The 18863-nt window shown below is 44.0% G+C and overlaps 1 protein-coding gene across 4 annotated transcripts in view; it reads left to right on the top strand.

Annotated features, from left to right (window-relative positions):
• The first annotated feature begins 2349 nt into the window (after window positions 1-2349).
• Window positions 2350-18863, top strand: part of PTPN12 (protein tyrosine phosphatase non-receptor type 12) — a 122417-nt gene continuing 105903 nt past the window's right edge. For 3 of the 4 annotated variants that reach the window (XM_077471871.1, XM_077471870.1, XM_077471868.1), the window contains exon 1: window positions 2350-2850. In XM_077471871.1, coding sequence (XP_077327997.1) covers window positions 2752-2850 — 99 coding nt within the window. In that variant the 5' untranslated portion in view covers window positions 2350-2751. The remainder of the gene's footprint in view (window positions 2851-18863) is intronic. The other variant, XM_077471869.1, reaches the window with a different exon arrangement.

Genomic DNA, 18863 nt, shown 5'->3' with positions numbered 1-18863 from the left:
GCAGTCAGTTTCCTGTGCAGAAACTGACCGGGAACTGACCGAAAACTGACTGCATGGTGTGAACTAGAGCCATTGGAATACATGGAAAACACTGTGCATGCATTTTTAGTGCAGAAAAAAAGGAACTGCGTCTGGTGTGAACTAGCACTTAGTGTCCACATAGAAATCAATTCCCAGCTACGACCACTAGGGGCAGAGAGGAAAGAATGCTAGTATTCTCATAGAAATCAATTTCCAGGTATCACTACTAGGGGGCAGAGAGGAAAGACTATTAATGCGCACATATAAAGAAATTCCCAGGTGTGACCACTAGGGGCAGGGAGGAAAGAATACTAGTATTCTCACAGAAATCTATTTCCGAGCATGAGCACTAGGGGGCATGGAGGAAAAGTGTTGGTAATTAGCACAGCGGTTCTCAACCTGGGGGTCGATTGCCGATTCACCAGGGGGTCGCAAATTCTGGTCCAATCTGGAAAGCTGGCCGAGATGGACCCGCAGTTACTGTGTGTAACGCCGGAGTCTGTTTCTCAGCCAGCAAGACATCACTTCTGGGAGAGGAGAGACCACGCAGAAGTGACGTTCCATCGCCGCCATCTTGGTACTCTCATCGCAGTAAGACCACAGTTAGAAGTCGGCAAGCGGACATCTTTTTACACCCACTGAAGTCATGCATTTTACACATATTTTTACCAGTAAACTGAGTTTATATACTATATATGGCTTATAAACTCAGTTTACTAGTAAAAATATGTGTAAAATGCAAGACTTTGGTGGGTGTAAAAAAGATGTCCGCTTGCCGACTTCCAACTGTAGCCTTGCTGTGGATGAGTGTACCAAGATGTCGGTGACAAAACGTCACTTCCCGTTAACACATTCAACGGGTTGCTGATTCTGATGGAACACCTGAGTGACTTTGGTAAGTCAGAGACACTAATTAATAAAAGCATTTTTGTACATCAATTGGCACCACTGTGCCATTAAATGCAGCTGCTGTGCCCATCAAATACAGCCACTGTGCCCATCAATCGCCGCCACTGTGCCATCAAATGCAGCCACTATGCCATATCAAACGCACCCACTGTGCCCATCAAATACTGCCCCCGTGCAATATCAAATGCTCCTACTGTGCCCCCCCGCCCGCCGTCTGGCCGGCACTTACCCTGTCTCTCTGTGAGGCATTTTATTAATTTGTAACTTAAAGGTTGATTTTAAGACCCCCTCCCCCTTTTCACACTGAAGGCGTTTTGCAGGTGCTATAGCGTTAAAAATAGGGCCTGCAAAACGCTCTAAAACAGCTTCTCCATGCACTCCAGTGAGCAAGCCTGAGGGCTTGCACACTGGAGCGGTGCACCGGCAGAAAATGTCCTGCCAGCAGCTTCTTTGGAGCGGTGAACTCACAGCTCCTCCACCGCTGCTCCCCATTGAAATCAATGGAGCAGCGCTGTGATACCGCCTGTAAAACACCACTCCGGCAGCGGTTTTCACCCTTTTTTAGCCACAAGCGGCAGGTTAAAACCAACCCCCTAGCGGCCAAATAGCGCCGCTAAAACAACGGTAAAGCGGCACTAAAAATAGCTTTACCGCTGACACCCTAGGCGGTGCAGTGTGAAAGGGCTCTAAATAAATATTTCACACTATATATTACAGATGTTTTTGTGATTAATCACTGCACTTTAAAATGTTACATTTGTAAGAATGAAAATACATCCTGCATATCAGATATTTATATTTTAATTCATAAAAATCGCAAAATTACAACAATGAAATAACCAACGAAAATCATTTTACTGTTAGGGGTCCCCACAACTTGGGGAATTGTATCAAGGGTTCAGGGCACTAGAAGGTTGAGAACCACTGTATTAGCAGGAAGCACCTCGGCCAGGTTCTAATCTTATACCAGACATGACCACTGGAGGCAGGAGACTATTAGAGGACATGGAAATAAATTCCAAGGTATGACCATTAAGAGGGCGTACATGGACGACTACTATTATTCGCATAGAAATCAATTCTCAGATGTGAACACTAGGGGTTGTAGAAGAATGCAGCTGGCACAAGGAAGCAACATTTTCCTGTTTCGCTCTTTCAGTTCCCAGTCTTTACCACTAGGGGCAGTAGAGCAGCCTTGAGTGGGAATTATTGGCTCTCTTGGGGAGCTGGACGTTGCCTAGCCAATGCCTAGTCTCCGGTGAAGCTGCAGCTCTTTTTTCCCTCTTCACAAGTCAGTCAGCAAAGCCATTCCAGCCCAAAGCAGTAGAGATGCGTTCCACGCCTCTTTGTCCTCAAGTTTCCAGTCCTCATTGGTCCCCGCTGGCTGAACTCCCGCCCCCTCTTTCTCACCCCCCTCCGCCCTAAGATGGCCGATCGATCAGCCGCCCATTGAGTTTGTGATGGGCAGAAGGGCTTGGCTGGCACGCCCCCTTTTTCTGCATGCTTGCCGAGCCAATTGAGCTTCAGAAGGAGAGTAGTGGTAGCCAATGCGCGTCTGTGTGAGGAGGGGTCCCGGTGTTGCGTGTTTCGGTGAATCCTCAGAGTGTGTGTCGGTGTTCGGCTGGGAGGTGCGCGGCTCACTAGAAAGGGGCGAGAGCGGAGCGGAGCGCATCCCCTCCTCCAATGAGAAGACGGGGCTTGTTCCGCATGGCGAGGGGCTAGCGGGGAAGCTGCCCTCTCCGAGCCTGACCGGGGTGCCCGGCTCTGTCCAACACTGCGAGGTGTCAGCGGGAAGACGAGTGTCCGGGAACAGGGCTCAGCATGGACCAAGTAGAGATTCTGAGGACTTTCATTCAGAGAGTACAGGCCATGGACACCCGGGACCACAACGGGGAGGACAACTTCGCCTGTGACTTCATGGTGAGGTCATGTGGGGATGGGGGCACGGGCTGGTCACGTGACATTCCCTGGGGGAATAGGGCCTGCACTTGGAATGAGTGAGTGGTGACACTCCCAGTCATGTATGTGATTTCCCCCCAATCGCATAACTGTGGTGTACACCTCCATCATGTATGTTATCCCCCCCCCATATTATATATCTGTGGTGTACCCCTCCATCATGTATGTTCCCCCCCTAATTACATATCTGTGGTGTACCCCTCCATCATGTATGTTATTCCCCCCCCCCCATATTACATATCTGTGGTGTATCCCTCCATCATGTATGTTATTCTCTCCCCCCCCCATATTACATATCTGTGGTGTATCCCTCCATCATGTATGTTAATCCCCCCCCCCCATATTACATATCTGTGGTGTACCCCCCCCCCCCATCATGTATGTTATTCCCCCCCCCATATTACATACCTGTGGTGTACCCCTCCATCATGTATGTTATTTCCCCCCCCCCTTATTACATATCTGTGGTGTACCCCTCCATCATGTATGTTATTTCCCCCCCCCCCCTTATTACATATCTGTGGTGTACCCCCCCATCATGTATGTTATTTCCCCCCCCCCCATATTACATATCTGTGGTGTACCCCCCCATCATGTATGTTATTTCCCCCCCCCCCTTATTACATATCTGTGGTGTACCCCCCCATCATGTATGTTATTCCCCCCCCCCTTATTACATATCTGTGGTGTACCCCTCCATCATGTATGTTATTCCCCCCCCCCTTATTACATATCTGTGGTGTACCCCTCCATCATGTATGTTATCCCCCCCCCCCCATATTACATATCTGTGGTGTACCCCTCCATCATGTATGTTATTCCCCCCCCCCCATATTACATATATGGTAAACCCCTCCATGTATATGATTCCCCCCCATCACATATCTGGTATACACCTCCATCATGTATGTGATTCTCTCTACCCCCCCCATATCTGTGGTACACCTCCATCATGTATGTGATTCTCTCTACCCCCCCCCATATCTGTGGTACACCTCCATCATGTATGTGATTCTCTCTAACCCCCCCCCCCCATATCTGTGGTATACCCCACAATCATGTATGTGATCCCCCCCCCCCCACAATCACATATCTGTGGTATACCCCCCAATCATGCGATTCCTCCCCCCACCCCCAATCAGTATGTGATTGGGGTGTATACCACAGAAATGTGATTAACCCTCCAGCCCCCCATTATAGATCTGTTATACCCCTTGATCATGTATGTAAACCCCCCCCCCCCCAATTATATATCTGTCATTACCCCTCCCCGCACCAATTGTAGATATGTTATACCCCCCAATTATGTCATTCTACTCCCCATGTGTTTGTGTGTATGTATATATCATTTTTTTTCTGCCCCCCCCCCCTATGTATTGGTGTACTCGTAAGAAGGGTTGGGGGGTGACATGTGACCCCCCCCAATCTATGTGTGCATGTTGAACCCCCCTTCTAACCATCTGTTTGTGCCCCTCCCAAATCATGTATGTGACCCCCCACTAATCATGTAAGTATGTGCTTGTCACCCCCCCCCCCCCATCATTTATGTATGTGAGCCTTGTGCTCCCTATCCTTGGCCTGTACATATTTAGGGGATAACTCTGTATGTGACCCCCACAAATGTATGTGTTCATGTCATACCCCCTTTCCCACCATCTGTATGTGCGCCCCCCCCAATTCATTATTGTATATGACCCCACTAATCATATAACTATGTGCTTGTCACTTCTCTCTCTTCCATCTTCCCCCAGTCAAGTATGTATGGGTAAATCTCCCCCCCCCCCCCCCAAAAAAAAATCATGTATGTATATGTTTCTAGTGTGCCTTATGCCCCCCATCATTGACCTGTACTTATTCAGGGGATCTCTCTGTCACTGATCTGTTTCACATACAGACCCCTCCTCTCCTTCCTTTTTGCCTCCCAGCTCCCCCCCCACTCCTTCCTTCCTGATCACTTCATGGATTTCTGCCTGCAGCTTTATGGGGAGGGTGGATTTCATCAGAGCTTCCTGCATTTTTTTCTGCAACCTGAGTCTTACTTCACTCTTATTGCTGCCATTGGTAGAGGAGCAGGAAGTGCCCTATTGATTAACCCATTTGTGGGCTGGGGGTGGCTGGCTACAGCGCTCTTTTGCCTGCTGGGTTGTAAACAGCTCTGGCATTCGGAGGGTTAAGTGACCCACCCTAAGCTCGTGGATTGCAGGATAAGAATGCACACAGCCAGATGATGGCAGCAGGCTGATTCCCAGGGCAGGGAACATGCTGTCACTTCCTTGGCACTCACATTTCCTGCGATGCACATTTTACGGCTGTCATCCTCGTCTGTCAGAGCATATGGATCTGTGCTGCCCTTTTTGTTGTAATTTTTATATATAGAGCACTGAGAGCTGTGTGCTCCTCCACTGTCCATGCTTGATGTGTCATTGCACTTGTCAGTGGGTCGGTGCACATGGACATGCTTTCTTCTGTCTGCTCTTTTCATGTCATGTAGCCTGCCCCACCCCCGCCAACACAGCCAGATCTCACATTGTCAGATGGCCCTTGTGCCTGTCTTTCAGCAGATCGTAGGATTGGCAAAGGAGCAGCATGGGGCCAACTTACTACTACTTGGCAAGATCACCTTCTGATTTTAGAAGACACACATCCACCCCCCCCCCCCCCAACCTTAGTAATAATTGTGCGATCAGTTATGGCAGGAATGCAGCCCCTTGTTATGCAAATACTGGTGTTGGGAATGGAAGAGGCTTGAGGCTTTAGAGAAGAAATTGTCAGTTATTGAATAATGGGGAGTTTCTAGAATCTCGTTTATCTCCTGACTGTTCATTGCTGTAGATATTTTATTAATACTGTTCCTTTTTTTATTTATTTGCAAAAGTGCCATTACATACGCATTGCTGTTGCGATTTATGCACTACAAAAGCTAAATTGGCAGCTCTAAAATGGAACTGAACTCTGAAAGCTGCAGTAATTCTCCTATTTTAGCTGCAAAAAAGCAGAAGCGGGGCTAAACAAAGAATGTCTTGGTCCTGGGAATATCCTCTGACTCATGCCCCTAACCAGCTCAGTGTACAGCCTCCCTCACTAGTGGGATGGGACAACAGCCTAAGGAAGTCGTATAGACCTAAATGTACCCCCATCGCTTGAGTCTCATGCACACAGGCCTAGAAAAACAAGAAAAAAAACAGCATCATTTTTTTGTTGTCCGAATTTGGCAGAAAAATGCTTCTGTTACAATATGTATGTGAGTGTTAATGTGTGTATGGTGTTTGAGTGTAAATTTATCTTTCTGGCTATTGGAATACGTATGTGCACGCTTTTCTGCTCAAAAGCGTACCTTTTTCTGTAATTAAATTTTTTTTGTTTCTGCCTATAAACGCTTGTGTGCATGACCACCTAGCAGTGTGGATTTGATTTAAATCGCTAGTAAAAAGGCTTGATTTAAAAATCATAATTTTTAAAGAGCAATTGTCATTTCTGCCCTGCAGCAGATTCTCCTCTCTCGCTGTTGACTCACTGACAGTCCCATTCACTTGAATGGGATGGCTGGTGATGCGGCAGTGACACAACAAGGTAAGTGGTGGCAGCAGGTGAGTGAATGCCCGCTAACAGGTACTGCCATGATGGATCTGAAATGACAGGTGCTCTTTAATTGTAAGGACTCATTCTTGCTGGTAGTTAGAATCTTTAATATTTGCAAACAAAGTGAAGGTTTCCCATCTAGAAAAATAAGCTGTCAGGTTAGTAAAACGGCGATATCAGAACCGATTCAATCATACAGTTTGTAGTGTACATAGATTTGCAAAACAATGGGATAAAGGGATATTCCTGAACTTTGTTTTATATCATAGTTACTTTGAAATTGTGTGAATGCATCAATTTCGGTGCATGTTCTCTCAGCTTGGATTCATTCAGTTTACCAAAAATGTAAATGTTGCAAATTATACAGCCTCATGCTAACTAAGCTCCATTTCATGCTGAAGAATCTAAATTATTAATGTATCTTAAAATATATTTTTACTTAAATTTTATTTTAATAAAATGCTTATTAACTTTTTTTTTTTTTTTTTTTTTATAATTGATTTATATTCACCCTGGCGCCTAGGCTAACCTAGAGGTGCGTTTACACTAAAATACTTGTTGATCCTGCTTCTAAAGATCTTGTCCAGATACCTGTGAAATGGAGTGACAACTGTCTCTAGATTATGCTGTCACACGATCACATGCAGCCTTGGAAGAGTCCAGCATTGTGCAGGCATGGTCCACCAGTATTGGGAAGCTGGTCTTGAGCAATGATGTGCAGCTGACACTAGAATTGGCTGGAAGAGATCAGCTGCATTGAGCTATAAAATAAAAGGATAGGAAACTGCGACAACTGTTAAGCTGGCCATACACCTATAGATTATCTGCAGATTTTCTATGGTTAGATGGAAAACGTGGAACAGATTTCTTTGCTAAACTGAGTGGATGGAGGAATCTCCCACTTTTTCCATCGAAAATCTGCAGATAATCTATAGGTATATGGCCAGCTTTAGAGTGATGTAACCCTGGCCTCACAGCTGCATCCTGGGATGACCCAGAGTTTTAGAAGTAGTTCCAATAAGTAAAAAGGGAGATGGATTCATCTGTCCTATGGGTGCGTTTACACTGGCAGCAGCCTTTATCTCCCCTCTGAAAGCTTATCTGCAGATGATCACTTTTCAGATGGCAGTCACCTCCTCACTGCCTGTTTAATTCCAAAAAGACGGCACCACCGTGCTTCAGCTGTGTGCTTTGCAGTGCGATTGTGTTGCCTCCCACCCTATTCACTAATTCTACCCTATGAATTTAAGAGGGTACAGTTTTAGGCACAGCAGTGTACAACCCCCTTTGGCAACTGTTTTTGTTAATGCTTTCCAGGGATGCACCAATAATGGTATTGGTGCCCTTACTGAGTATTTTCACGAGTACTTGCACTGGAGAAAATGCTTCCGATACTTTACAGTGCGCTCTGTGTCTATACAACATGAATGGCACAAACCTCACTGCAAAGAATCGCAGTGAGGTTTGTCTATTATCTATAAGATATGTAGATAATTTCTAAAGGTGGATTTGGTGTAATTTTTTATGATAAATTTGAAGTTTTTCTTTAAATACTTATCTCCTGCCCCTTTCCTGAGTTTGTCACTGTACGGTGCTGTGCCTGGTCCTATGTCTAATGTGAACATGCATCGTGGCCTCATTCTTTCCTATGAATTGAAAAGCTGCTACTCTCAAGCCTCATACAGAATATCTATAGGACCGTGGTACACGTATGCTCTAGGATGAGCTTAGGGTATGTTGGCAAGAGATGTGTGGCGCCAGCCAAGTGCACACAGTAGAGAAGAAGGTAAATGTTTAACTGTGTCATTCCTCCTCCCCACCTCAGCCAACCAGCGGAAACACCATATACATACAAAAGAATACATGGCTTCCTCTGAGTGGATGAGCAACACCTAGCCCGACTTGGTTTTGTTCTGGGGGCGAGATGGTAAGTGGTCGTCCCACTGCTGGAGCACATGGCTGCGTACAATTTATACCATGCTTACAGCTGCTGAAACTGTTGGTGAAGTAAAACAGTTCGATGGGACCAGCTTGGTCAAAACAAACTATTTAAAGTGGAAGTAAACTCCCCTATCGTTTTCAGCCAAGGAAGCTGCCATCTTTGCCTCTGTTTAATCTTCAACTGCTATGGTGCTGCACATGTGATTCATTATGACACTAGCCATTGAATGGTTTGATAGTTTGGCTGAGAGCACAGCCAATGAGCAGTTAGCATTCCCGGCATGCCTCTTATTTTTAACTGTTTAAATCGATGGGTTTACTTCCACTTTAACCACTTGACCTAATCCCCCAACCCTCCCCCCCTCTGCTACATGTTTTTTGTAAAAAATAATCACGATAAGCGTATATTGATTCGTTTTCGCAAAAGGTTATAGCATCTACAAACTATGGGATATAATACTGGAATTTGTATTTATTTTTTTAATACTAGTAATGGTGGCGACCAGAGACTTTTATAGCAGGACTGCGATATTGCAGCGGGCAATCTGACACTTTGTGGGAACCAGTGACCCTAATACAGTGATTAGTGCTAATTCTGTATACCAGTGATGGCGAACTTTGACACCCCAGATATTTTGGAACTACATTTCCCATGATGCTCAACTACACTGCAGAGTGCATGAGCAGCATCGGAAATGTAATTCCAAAATATCTGGGGTGCCAAGGTTCGCTGTCAGTGTAATGACACTGGCTGGGAAGGGGTTAAACATCTAGGACACTCAGGGTTAAATGTGTGCCTAGCCTGTGTGTGTGTGCGTTTTTTTTTTTTTTTTTTGTGTGGGGCTTTTACTAAGGGAAGTGATGGATTTTCTTTTCCGGCAAAGCAAAAATCTCCCAAAATAAAAACCTTGATCAGCTTGAAAGCCAAACACAACTTTAGAGCCCTTTCACACTGTGGCAGTTTTCAGCTGTTTTAGCACTAGAAATGGTGCCTGAAAACTGCCTCCTATGCTGCCCAAATGTGAAAGCCCGACTGCTCCAACACTGGGGCGGTGCACTTAAGGGACGTTGGAAAAAGTCCTGCAAGCAGGATCTTTTGGGTATACAGCGCTCCCAAAATGCACATGCCCATTGCAATGAATGTGCAGTGTTTCGGAAGTGCTGCGACACGGGTGTTTTTAACCCCTTTGGCCGCTAGTGGGGGTTAAAAGCAGCCCACTAGTGGCTGAAAAGTGCAGCTTAAACAGAAATAAAGTACCGCTACAATGAAAGGCGCTTTACTGCTAACCCACAGGTGGCCCCAGTGTGAAAGGGGTCTTAGTGTCACATTCTGCATATTTGTTACCTATGACTGTATTCCATAAGGAGAGTTACACATTCTTAATTGCTATTTGTGAACCAGCATCCTTATTGAGATTGCAGGAGAGGAGAAATCATTTTGCACTCCAATTGAAAAGACCATGGCTGATGTATGAATATAAGTTAGTGATACTAAAGTCCTTCATTTTTAACAAAAAAAAAGAAAAAAAGTTATGCTTAGCTGCTCTGTGCAGTAGTTTTGCACAGAGCAGCCCCAATCCCCCTCTTCTCGGTTCCCTCTTCGGTGCTCCTTGCCCCTCCCTCCTCTTGAGTGCCCCCACAGCAAGCAGATTGCTATGGGGGCACCTGAGCCAAGCCACAGCTCTGTGTCCATTTAGACATGGAAACGTAGCACCACCTCCTCTCTCCCCATTGGCTCACTGACTTTGACAGCAGTGGGAGCCAAGGGTGCTTTGCTGCTGTCTCAGCCAATGAGGGAAGGTCCCGAGCAGCAGAGTCTCTCATTCAACTTTGTTAGATCGGGAATAGAGCTCAGGTACATATTAGGGGGCTCTGCTGTACACAGAATAGAATGCATTAAGATAAATAAATCTGACTTTGCAGCCAATTGTAAGACCTTTTCTTTTATATGGGAATTGGTTCACCTGAGGGCAGCAGTATTTTTTTTTTTCCTCTCTGATCCTTCCTTAAAGTGGTTGTAAAGCCGGAAGGTTTTTTATCTTAATGCATTAAGATAAAAAAAAATCTGTGTATAGCAGCACCCCCTAAAACTTACCTGAGCCCCATCTCTATCCAGCGATGTCCACAAGTCCCTTGGCTGTCTTAGACACCCTCTCCTGATTGGCTGAGACACAGCAGAAGTGCCATTGTCTCCTGTTGCTGTCAGTCAGTTAGCCAATCAGAAGAGAGATGGGACCGAACCACAACTTTGTGTCTGAATGGAGACACGGAGCTGCAGCTTGGGTGCCCCCATAGCAAGCTGCTTACTGTGGGGGAACTCAATGGGAGGGAGGGGCCAGGAGCAGCGACAAGGGACCCAAAAAGAGGAGGATCCAGACTGCCCTGTGCAAATACTCTGCACAGAGCAGTCAAGTATAACTTTTTTTTTTTTTTTTATTGAGACTTTACAATCTATTTAAATTCTTTGTAATCTTTTCTGCATAATCAGAGATCAGCAAGAAGAATGCACAAAAATGTATCTTGTAAAGAATGCGTGCTAAAGTAATTTTTGTAGAAAAGTACCATGTGACAACAAAGAAGAAAGCGATTCTGAGCTGCTGATGGAGACATTGATGTAGCAGACAGATTCTGCCCCTTTTGGATTAGAACAACAACAAAGTATCCCACTGTCAAACAGACTGGCACTTGAAAGAGCAAAGATGAAAAGAGCTAAAAGATCAGAACTGCCCAGGCTTTGGCACTTTCTGTCACTCTATGAAAGTGAAAGCTGGACAATGCAATACAAAAGTATTGATGCCTTTTGAACTAGTTGGCAAAGATTTCTAAGAATATTTTGGACAAGGAAGACAAACCAGTGGCTCCTTTAACAAATGAAGCCTAACTCTCCTCTATATTACTTCAGATGACTAGACGTAAAGTGGTTGTAAACTTGCAGACCACTTTTTACCACAGATAAGTCTATAATAAGGCTTACCTGTAGCTACCCCGGGTATCTCCTAAACCTGCATGATTTAGAAGATTTCCCCTGTATCAGCATGTGCTGACGTCATCTGCACATTTCTGAGCCATGTGGCCAGAGTTGTGTACGGGGACTTCGATCTAAGGTGAGTATTTCGTAATGAGCTAGTATGCTATGCATACTATAGTGAAGTTGTTACTTAAGCTCTGATGTGTATATAAAAACTACACATGTGACTTTCTCAAGGGTCGCGTGTCTAGAGATGCAATACATCAGGAGGAGCCAGTGAAGTCACCCACAGTGTTTTGATTGTGCTGGATGGGGAGTGAGGAGAATCGAGCTGTATGCATCTGACCAATCTATATGCGAAGTGTGGGCTGTATGTGAGTGTAACCACCCAAACCCTTATTTGTTTTTAAAGTGGGAGTAAACCCGTTGACTTTTTTTTTTTTTTTTTTTTTTTAACACCTGCAAGGGAAAAGGCATAATGAGCTAGTATGCACCGCTTTAAAATAAATAAACTTGATGGTGGACCTAACCAGTGACAATGCCATTTCATAATTATGGTTTATGTATGTCTTAGTGATCGATTCACATCACAACTTCATTAATACTTTTTTTTTTTTTGTAGGATTTTGAGGCCAATTTGCTAGCGGTCTTGTGAATGGACTGTTCCTGACGTCATCATGTCCATAGATTGGCTCTGGACATGAGGACAGCAGGAACAGTCCACCACTGGAAGGTGTGGGGAAACAAGTTTCCAAAGGAATAAATGAACCGCAAAGGTGGCTTTCCATATGTTCAGATTTGTATATAAATTTAAAACTCACTTGGGGGTAAACCTATTCAAAGTTTATCTAAACCCCACTCTTTTTTTTTTTTTTTTTTTTTTTTTTTTTTGCATATGGTGGGGAATAAATTGTCAGGTTTTACTGCAGTTTTGAAGCTTTGTTAAAGAAATTTCCCCCTTCCTGCTTGGTACCAAATTACCAGAATAGTAAGTAAAAAAAAATAAAAAAATAAAAAAAAAATCAATATGGACAAATTTCTGAGGTTAAGTAGGAGAATGCTAAAACATAAGTTTTTCTGTCTGTTTCCTAGTTGCAAATTTTCTTTCTTTTTCTACCTGTTAAATTGTCCCCAGAACAGAAAGTAAGGGGAAATCTCTGTAACCGAGCCCTGGGTAGCGGTAAAACCCGCGAGGGGGGGGGGGGTTTAACCCCTCTATAATCATATTGAGAGCACAACCAATAGATTTTTGGGGGACGGTTTATTTTTTATATGCCAGTATTCTTTTGTGTACAGTCATGGGTTGTGAAGGACATGGGTGGCTGCCCGCTCCTTAACAACCCTCTATACACTGTCAAACTCTAGCAAAATGGTGGCTCAGATGCAAAAGCACTGACAAAAACTAATATTTTAGGGTTTTTATTTGATCCTTTATTTTATTTTTATTTTTTTTTTGACTTTTAAAGCGTTCTAAACGTTTCCCCCTTACTATTCTGCTAATTTGTTACCAACCAGGAAGTAAAAAACAGCAGCTTGGACAGGAATTATTTTAAGGTTAACTAAGCACAACTAATTTTAAATGTATATTGGGCATTTCTGTAGCATATTTCTGTAGGGTGGGAGGAGCTTTACCCATTGTCTTTTTTGCTAAAGTACTCAAGCCCACCCTCTAGTCAATTTAAAAAAACAAAGGCTAATTGATGTCTAGTCCCAAGAGCTGAGAGGGATAATGGGGCTCCTGGAGATAATAAAGGAAGTGTGCGGAGACCACAGGGCGGCAATTAATTTTCGACCAGATCCTTTTTTTTTTTATTTTTTTTTTTTTTTCCTAATCAAAACCTCCTATGGCAAAAACTCTTTCCATGGTTTATTTTAATGACCCAAAAGGAACAAATAATTCAAGAGTTTATATAATCTTCTAATATTAACATACCCATTGCATGCTCTCTGTTGCGTCTAACATACAGAAACCTTAAAGTGTGGTTAAAAAAAAAAAATCCCAGTACTAATTTCCATAGCAGATCAGACTTAGTTGTACCTTGTAAAAATGATTGAGAAGTATAAAGCAGAGATGAGCAGTTCCTTGGTACAGGCTTCAGGAAGTACACACACTGCACCAGTGATGTACTCTTTTTAAAGAATTAAGATTAAGGTCCCTTGAATGAACTTTCTGCTAGAAAATACAAATATGCCAATATACATTCCAGAAATAATCCATTCGCTCCCATGTAGTAAACAAAATCTGTATGAAGTGCACATATGCAGTTCATATGAGAGTCAACAAGTGCTGTGGTTTCTAAAACTGCAGTCCACATTCCATAACTCTAGCATGCAGTGTACTCACCAATTGGGAAAGACAATTCTCAGATAGTCCGATTTTTGATTTTAATAAAAAAAAAGTATATATTGTATATATTTTTTTTTTTAAATTCTTGTGGCTTAACATCAACTTTCACATTTTTATTCCAAAAAATTGGGCTAACTTTAATACTTTTTTTCCCCCCAAAAAAATTTGTGTTTGAAACACCTCTGCGCAAATACAGTGGTACATAAAATATTGCAACAATCGCAATTTTATTCCCTAGGGTCTATGCTAATCTCACCCTCTTGTCCTCTCCAGCACATCTAAGAGCCGGTTCACACAGGGGCGACACGACTTCCAGGACGACTTTGTGAGGCAACTTGGAGACGATTTGAACACGACCTGGGGCGACTTACAACACAACTTTAAGTCGCCCCAGGCCAGGCGACTTTTGCCGTGGCCAATCAGAGAATGAGCTCTGAAGGGGAAACTCCACACAAATTTTTTTTTCATAAATTTGGATTCTAAGGGGAACCCCATACGCCCTGAAAAAACGGTGTGGGGGTCCCCCCCAGATCCATACCAGACCCTTATCCAAGCAAGCTACCCGGCCGTCGAGGAAAGGGGGTGGGGACGAGCTAGCGCCCCTCCCCCCCTCCTGAGCTGTTCCAGGCCGCGTGCCCTCAACATGGGGGGGGGGGTGCCTTGGGGAAAGGGGGGGGCCCCCACCCCAAAGCACCTTGTCCCCATGTTGATGAGGATACCGGCCCCCCACCCTATGTGAATGAGCATGGGGTACAATGTACCCCTACCCATTCCCCTGTGCAAAAAATGTACAAAAAAACACAACACACAAGGGTTAAAATAGTTTATTGCACAGCTCCGGGGGTCTTCCGTCTTCGGGGGGGTCTTCTCGTCGGACTCCTCCGCTATCTTCTGCTAGCTCTTTTGCTAGTGGAGGAGCCCGGCTTTCTTCTTCGTCGCCACCCTCTTCTTCCGACTTCGGGGGTCTTGTCCCCCTCTTCGGTTCTTCTTGGCAGCGACCGGCAAGAAGAACCGAAGAGGGGGACAAGACCCCTGAAGTCGGAAGAAGAGGGTGGCGGCGACGAAGAAAGCCGGGCTCCTCCGCTAGCAAAAGAGCTAGCAGAAGATTGTGGAGGAGTCCGGCGAGAAGACCCCCGAAGACGGAAGACCCCCGGAGCTGTGCAATAAACTATTTTAACCCTTGTGTGTTGTGTTTTTTTTGTACATTTTTTTTTCACAGGTGAATGGGTAGGGGTACATTGTACCCCATACTCATTCACATAGGGTGGGGGGGCCGGTATCCGGGGGCTCCCGGATTCCGATAAGCCCCCCCGCCCGCAGACCCCGACAACCAACGGCCAGGGTTGTCGGGAAGAGGCCCTTGTCCTCATCAACATGGGGACAAGGTGCTTTGGGGTGGGTGTGCCGTGTGGCCCCCCTTTCCCCAAGGCACCCCCCCATGTTGAGGGCACGCGGCCTGGTACGGCTCAGGAGGGGGGGGTGCTCGCTCGTCCCCACCCTCTTTTCTGGCCGGCCGGATAGCGTGCTCGGATAAGGGTCTGGTATGGATCTGGGGGGGACCCCCATGCCGTTTTTTTTTTTTTTTTTTTTTTTTTTTTTTTGGCGTAGGGGGTTCCCCTTAGAATCCATACCAGACCTAAGGGCCTGGTATGCTCTCGGAGGGGGAACCCACGCCAAATTTTTTTTTCATAAATTTGGCGTGGAGTTGTCTCTTGAGAGCTGATAATTCTGTCAGAGTCGCCTCCGTATAGACGGAGATCCGACTTGGGGGCGACCTCCATTGAAATCAATGGGTACCAGTCGCCTACAAGTCAGATTGTAGTACAGGAACCTCTTCTGAAGTCGGAGCGACTTCAGTAGCGTGCATTAAGACGGTTCTCATTCAATGTTGTCCGACCTGAGGCGACTAGGGGCCACCTGAAGTCGGATCTGACTCGCCCCTGTGTGAACCGGCTCTCAGGGTTTAAATTAACCATCCCAACCGATCCCATCCGTTTCTCTCTCTCTCACGCCGACAGTGGAGAAGAGGGGCACCCATAGTGCAAAACTGTATTTATTAAAATGGACAATAGTATTGCACCTTCACTTTGTGAGTGTTGACCTGACACTTGGGAAAACGTGCTCTCTGTGTGGCACTGTTGAATCCGGCTGTGTCACTGAGCCGTGAGCAAACAGGCAGTGCGGGATGATGTCCAGATTCGATCTCTGACAGCTTGACACTGAAACTCCTAAGTGTGGACTGGATTGTGACGTCATCCCACACAACCTGTCCGCTCGTGGCTTGGTGACACAGGCGGGGTTGCCAGCATTAGAGAGAGCATGTTAACCCAAGTGTTGGGCTGACACTCATAAATTGTCAGTTCAATACTTTTGGATGTAATAATTCCGGAAGTGGTTTTACACTATAGGCGCCTCTCTTCTTTGCTCTGTCTGTGTGAGATAAATGGGAGGGATGGGATTGGATGAGAAGGTTGGACCACATGTGCTAGAGAGGACTTTCCATTTGGCATGAGTTTTTGCTTTAAAAAAAAAAAAATTAAACTGACAGTGTAATAATCTGGACTTTAACCACTTCAATGCCTTGGCATATATATTTTTTTGTATAAATTTGAAAGTTGATGTTAAGTTGATGTTAAGCCAGGAGAATTAAAAAAAAAAAAAAAATTATATATATATATAAATTTTTTTTTTTTTTTTTAAATTCTCGTGGCTTAACATCAACTTTCAAATTTATACAAAAAAATTGGGCTAACTTTTAATACTTTTTTTTTTTTTTTCCCCAAAAATTTTTCAAAGCATTGCTTATGGAGATTTTTAAGTACCGAAGTTTGGCACCATTGCATGAGTGTGTGTAATTTTAAAACGTGACATGTTGGGTATCTATTTACTCAGCGGTGACAACATTCACATTATGCAAAAAGAATTGGGCTAACTTTACTGTTATGTTATTTTTTAATTCATGAAACCGTTTTTTTTTTGTTTTTTTTTCCAAAAAAAGGCATTTTAAAAATTGCGCAAATACTGTGCAAGGTAAAAAGTTGCAATGACCGCTATTTTATTCCCTAGGGTGTCTGCTAAAACAAAATATAGTGTTTGGGGGTTCTGAGTAATTTTATAGCAAAAAAAATAATTTTTACATGTAGGAGAGAAGTGCCAGAATAGGCCCAGTATTGAAATGATCATTGTATTTCTTAGTTGGTGAGTACACTGTGTGCTCAGGGAGAGTTCACATGGCGATTTACTATGGAATCAATACTGCACTTTTTGAACAGTGTGTGGGGGTTTTTATTTATTTATTTATTTTTTCTTCACCACAGCGCTTGTAGACTCACTTTTTATATGCAGGGCCTTTTTTTCAGGGGGAGCAGGGAGGGTCTATTGATGTTGGCTGCTGGGGGATCTGATTTTGAGTGAGGATCTATTGTTGCTTGGGGGGGGTCTTGTGTTGCTGGAAGGGTGCTACTGAATTTCTGGACTCCTGGTAGACCCTTGCATCTTTCACCCAGTGCTGCACTGATGTTTCTGGATTCAGAGTCATGGAGAAAGCAAAAGAATTTTCAAAGGATCTGCGGGAAAAGGTAGTTGAACTGTAGAAGACAGGAAAGGGATATTAAAAGATATCCAAAGAATTGAGAATGCCAATTAGCAGTGTTCAAACTTTAATCAAAAAGTGGAAAATGGAAACCAAACCATGGTCAGGTAGACCAAATAAAATTTCAGCCTCAACTGGCAGGAAAATTGTTCGGGATGCAACAAAAACCCACAAATAACTTCAGGTGAAATACAGGACTCTGAAAACATGTGGTGTGGCTGTTTCAAGATGCACAATAAGGAGGCACTTGAAAAAAGATGGACTGCATGGTAGAATCGCCAGAAGAAAGCCATTACTACATAAATGCCACAAAGTATCCTGCTTACAATACACCAAACGGCACAGACAAGCCTCAAACCTTTTGGCACAAAGTCATTTGGAGTGATGAGACCAAAATTGAGCTTTTTGGCCACAACCATAAATGCTTTATTTGGAGAGCATTTAACAAGGCCTATGATGAAAGGTACACCAGTCCTACTGTGAAAAACTGAGGTGGGTCGCTAATGTTTTGGTTGTGTGAGCTACAAAGGCACAGGAAATTTGGTCAAAATTGATGGCAAGATGAATGCAGTATGTTATCAAATACTGGAGCAACATTTGCATTCATCGGTCAGGAAGCTGCGCATGGGACGTACTTGGACCTTTCAACATGACAATGATCCAAAACACAAGGCCAAGTCGACCTGTCAGTGGTTACAGCAAAAAACGGTGAAGGTTCTGGAGTGGCCATCTCAGTCTCCTGATCTCAATATCATTGAGCCACTCTGGGGAGATCTCAAATGTGCAGTTCATGCAAGACACCCCAAGAATTTACAGGAACTAGAGGCTTTTTGCCAAGAGGAATGGGCAGTATTACCATCCGAGAAGAAAGTCTCATCCACAAATTAACATCAATGAAAGCTTGAAGCCTTTTATGGTATTTGTGGATGAGGCAGGGGGGCAGGGCACGGTATTAACGACTGAGGCATGTAAACTTTTTAGGTAGTTTCTGTTGTGATTATGATTTTAAGAGTCAACACAGTTTAATGATAAATGGCTTCAGCCAAACGCTAACCATGAGCGAACGAAAGGTGTGTTGTGTGTGTGTGTGTGTGTGTGTGTGTGTGTGTGTGTGTTGTTTTTTTTTTTTTTTTTTTTTGTGCTCTCATTCATATTCTCTGGAAAATGGCCAAGAAATCACAAATTCTGCCAGGGTATTTAAAATTATGAGCACAACTGTAATTGGGGGCACTTATACGATTCACTGGTTTATTGAATGTGTAGTAAGTTTTATAATTGCACATTTGTGATTACAATACTGTATTGCTTACACACACCTTTTGTTTTGAGTAACTGCTGTATAAAGTAGTTTTATTCACATTTTTCCAGTTGTTATATATTTCTGTTAGCAGTCGAGCGTTTGATACCCATAGTATCTCAGATTTATTTCAGTCACTGTCTGAAATTGCTGTTTACCAGTTATGGATAAAGGGTGTACTGGATATACCTGCAGGTCCCTTTTTTCCTTTAATTCTTTTTATCAATAGTTATACAACTTGTTTTGTTTT

Source organism: Lithobates pipiens, unplaced genomic scaffold (assembly GCF_037356315.1).
Source record: "Lithobates pipiens isolate NorthernLeopardFrog02 unplaced genomic scaffold, aLitPip1_a1.2 Scaffold_8, whole genome shotgun sequence".
Taxonomy (NCBI): domain Eukaryota; kingdom Metazoa; phylum Chordata; class Amphibia; order Anura; family Ranidae; genus Lithobates; species Lithobates pipiens.
This window is presented reverse-complemented; position numbering and strand designations above follow the sequence as displayed.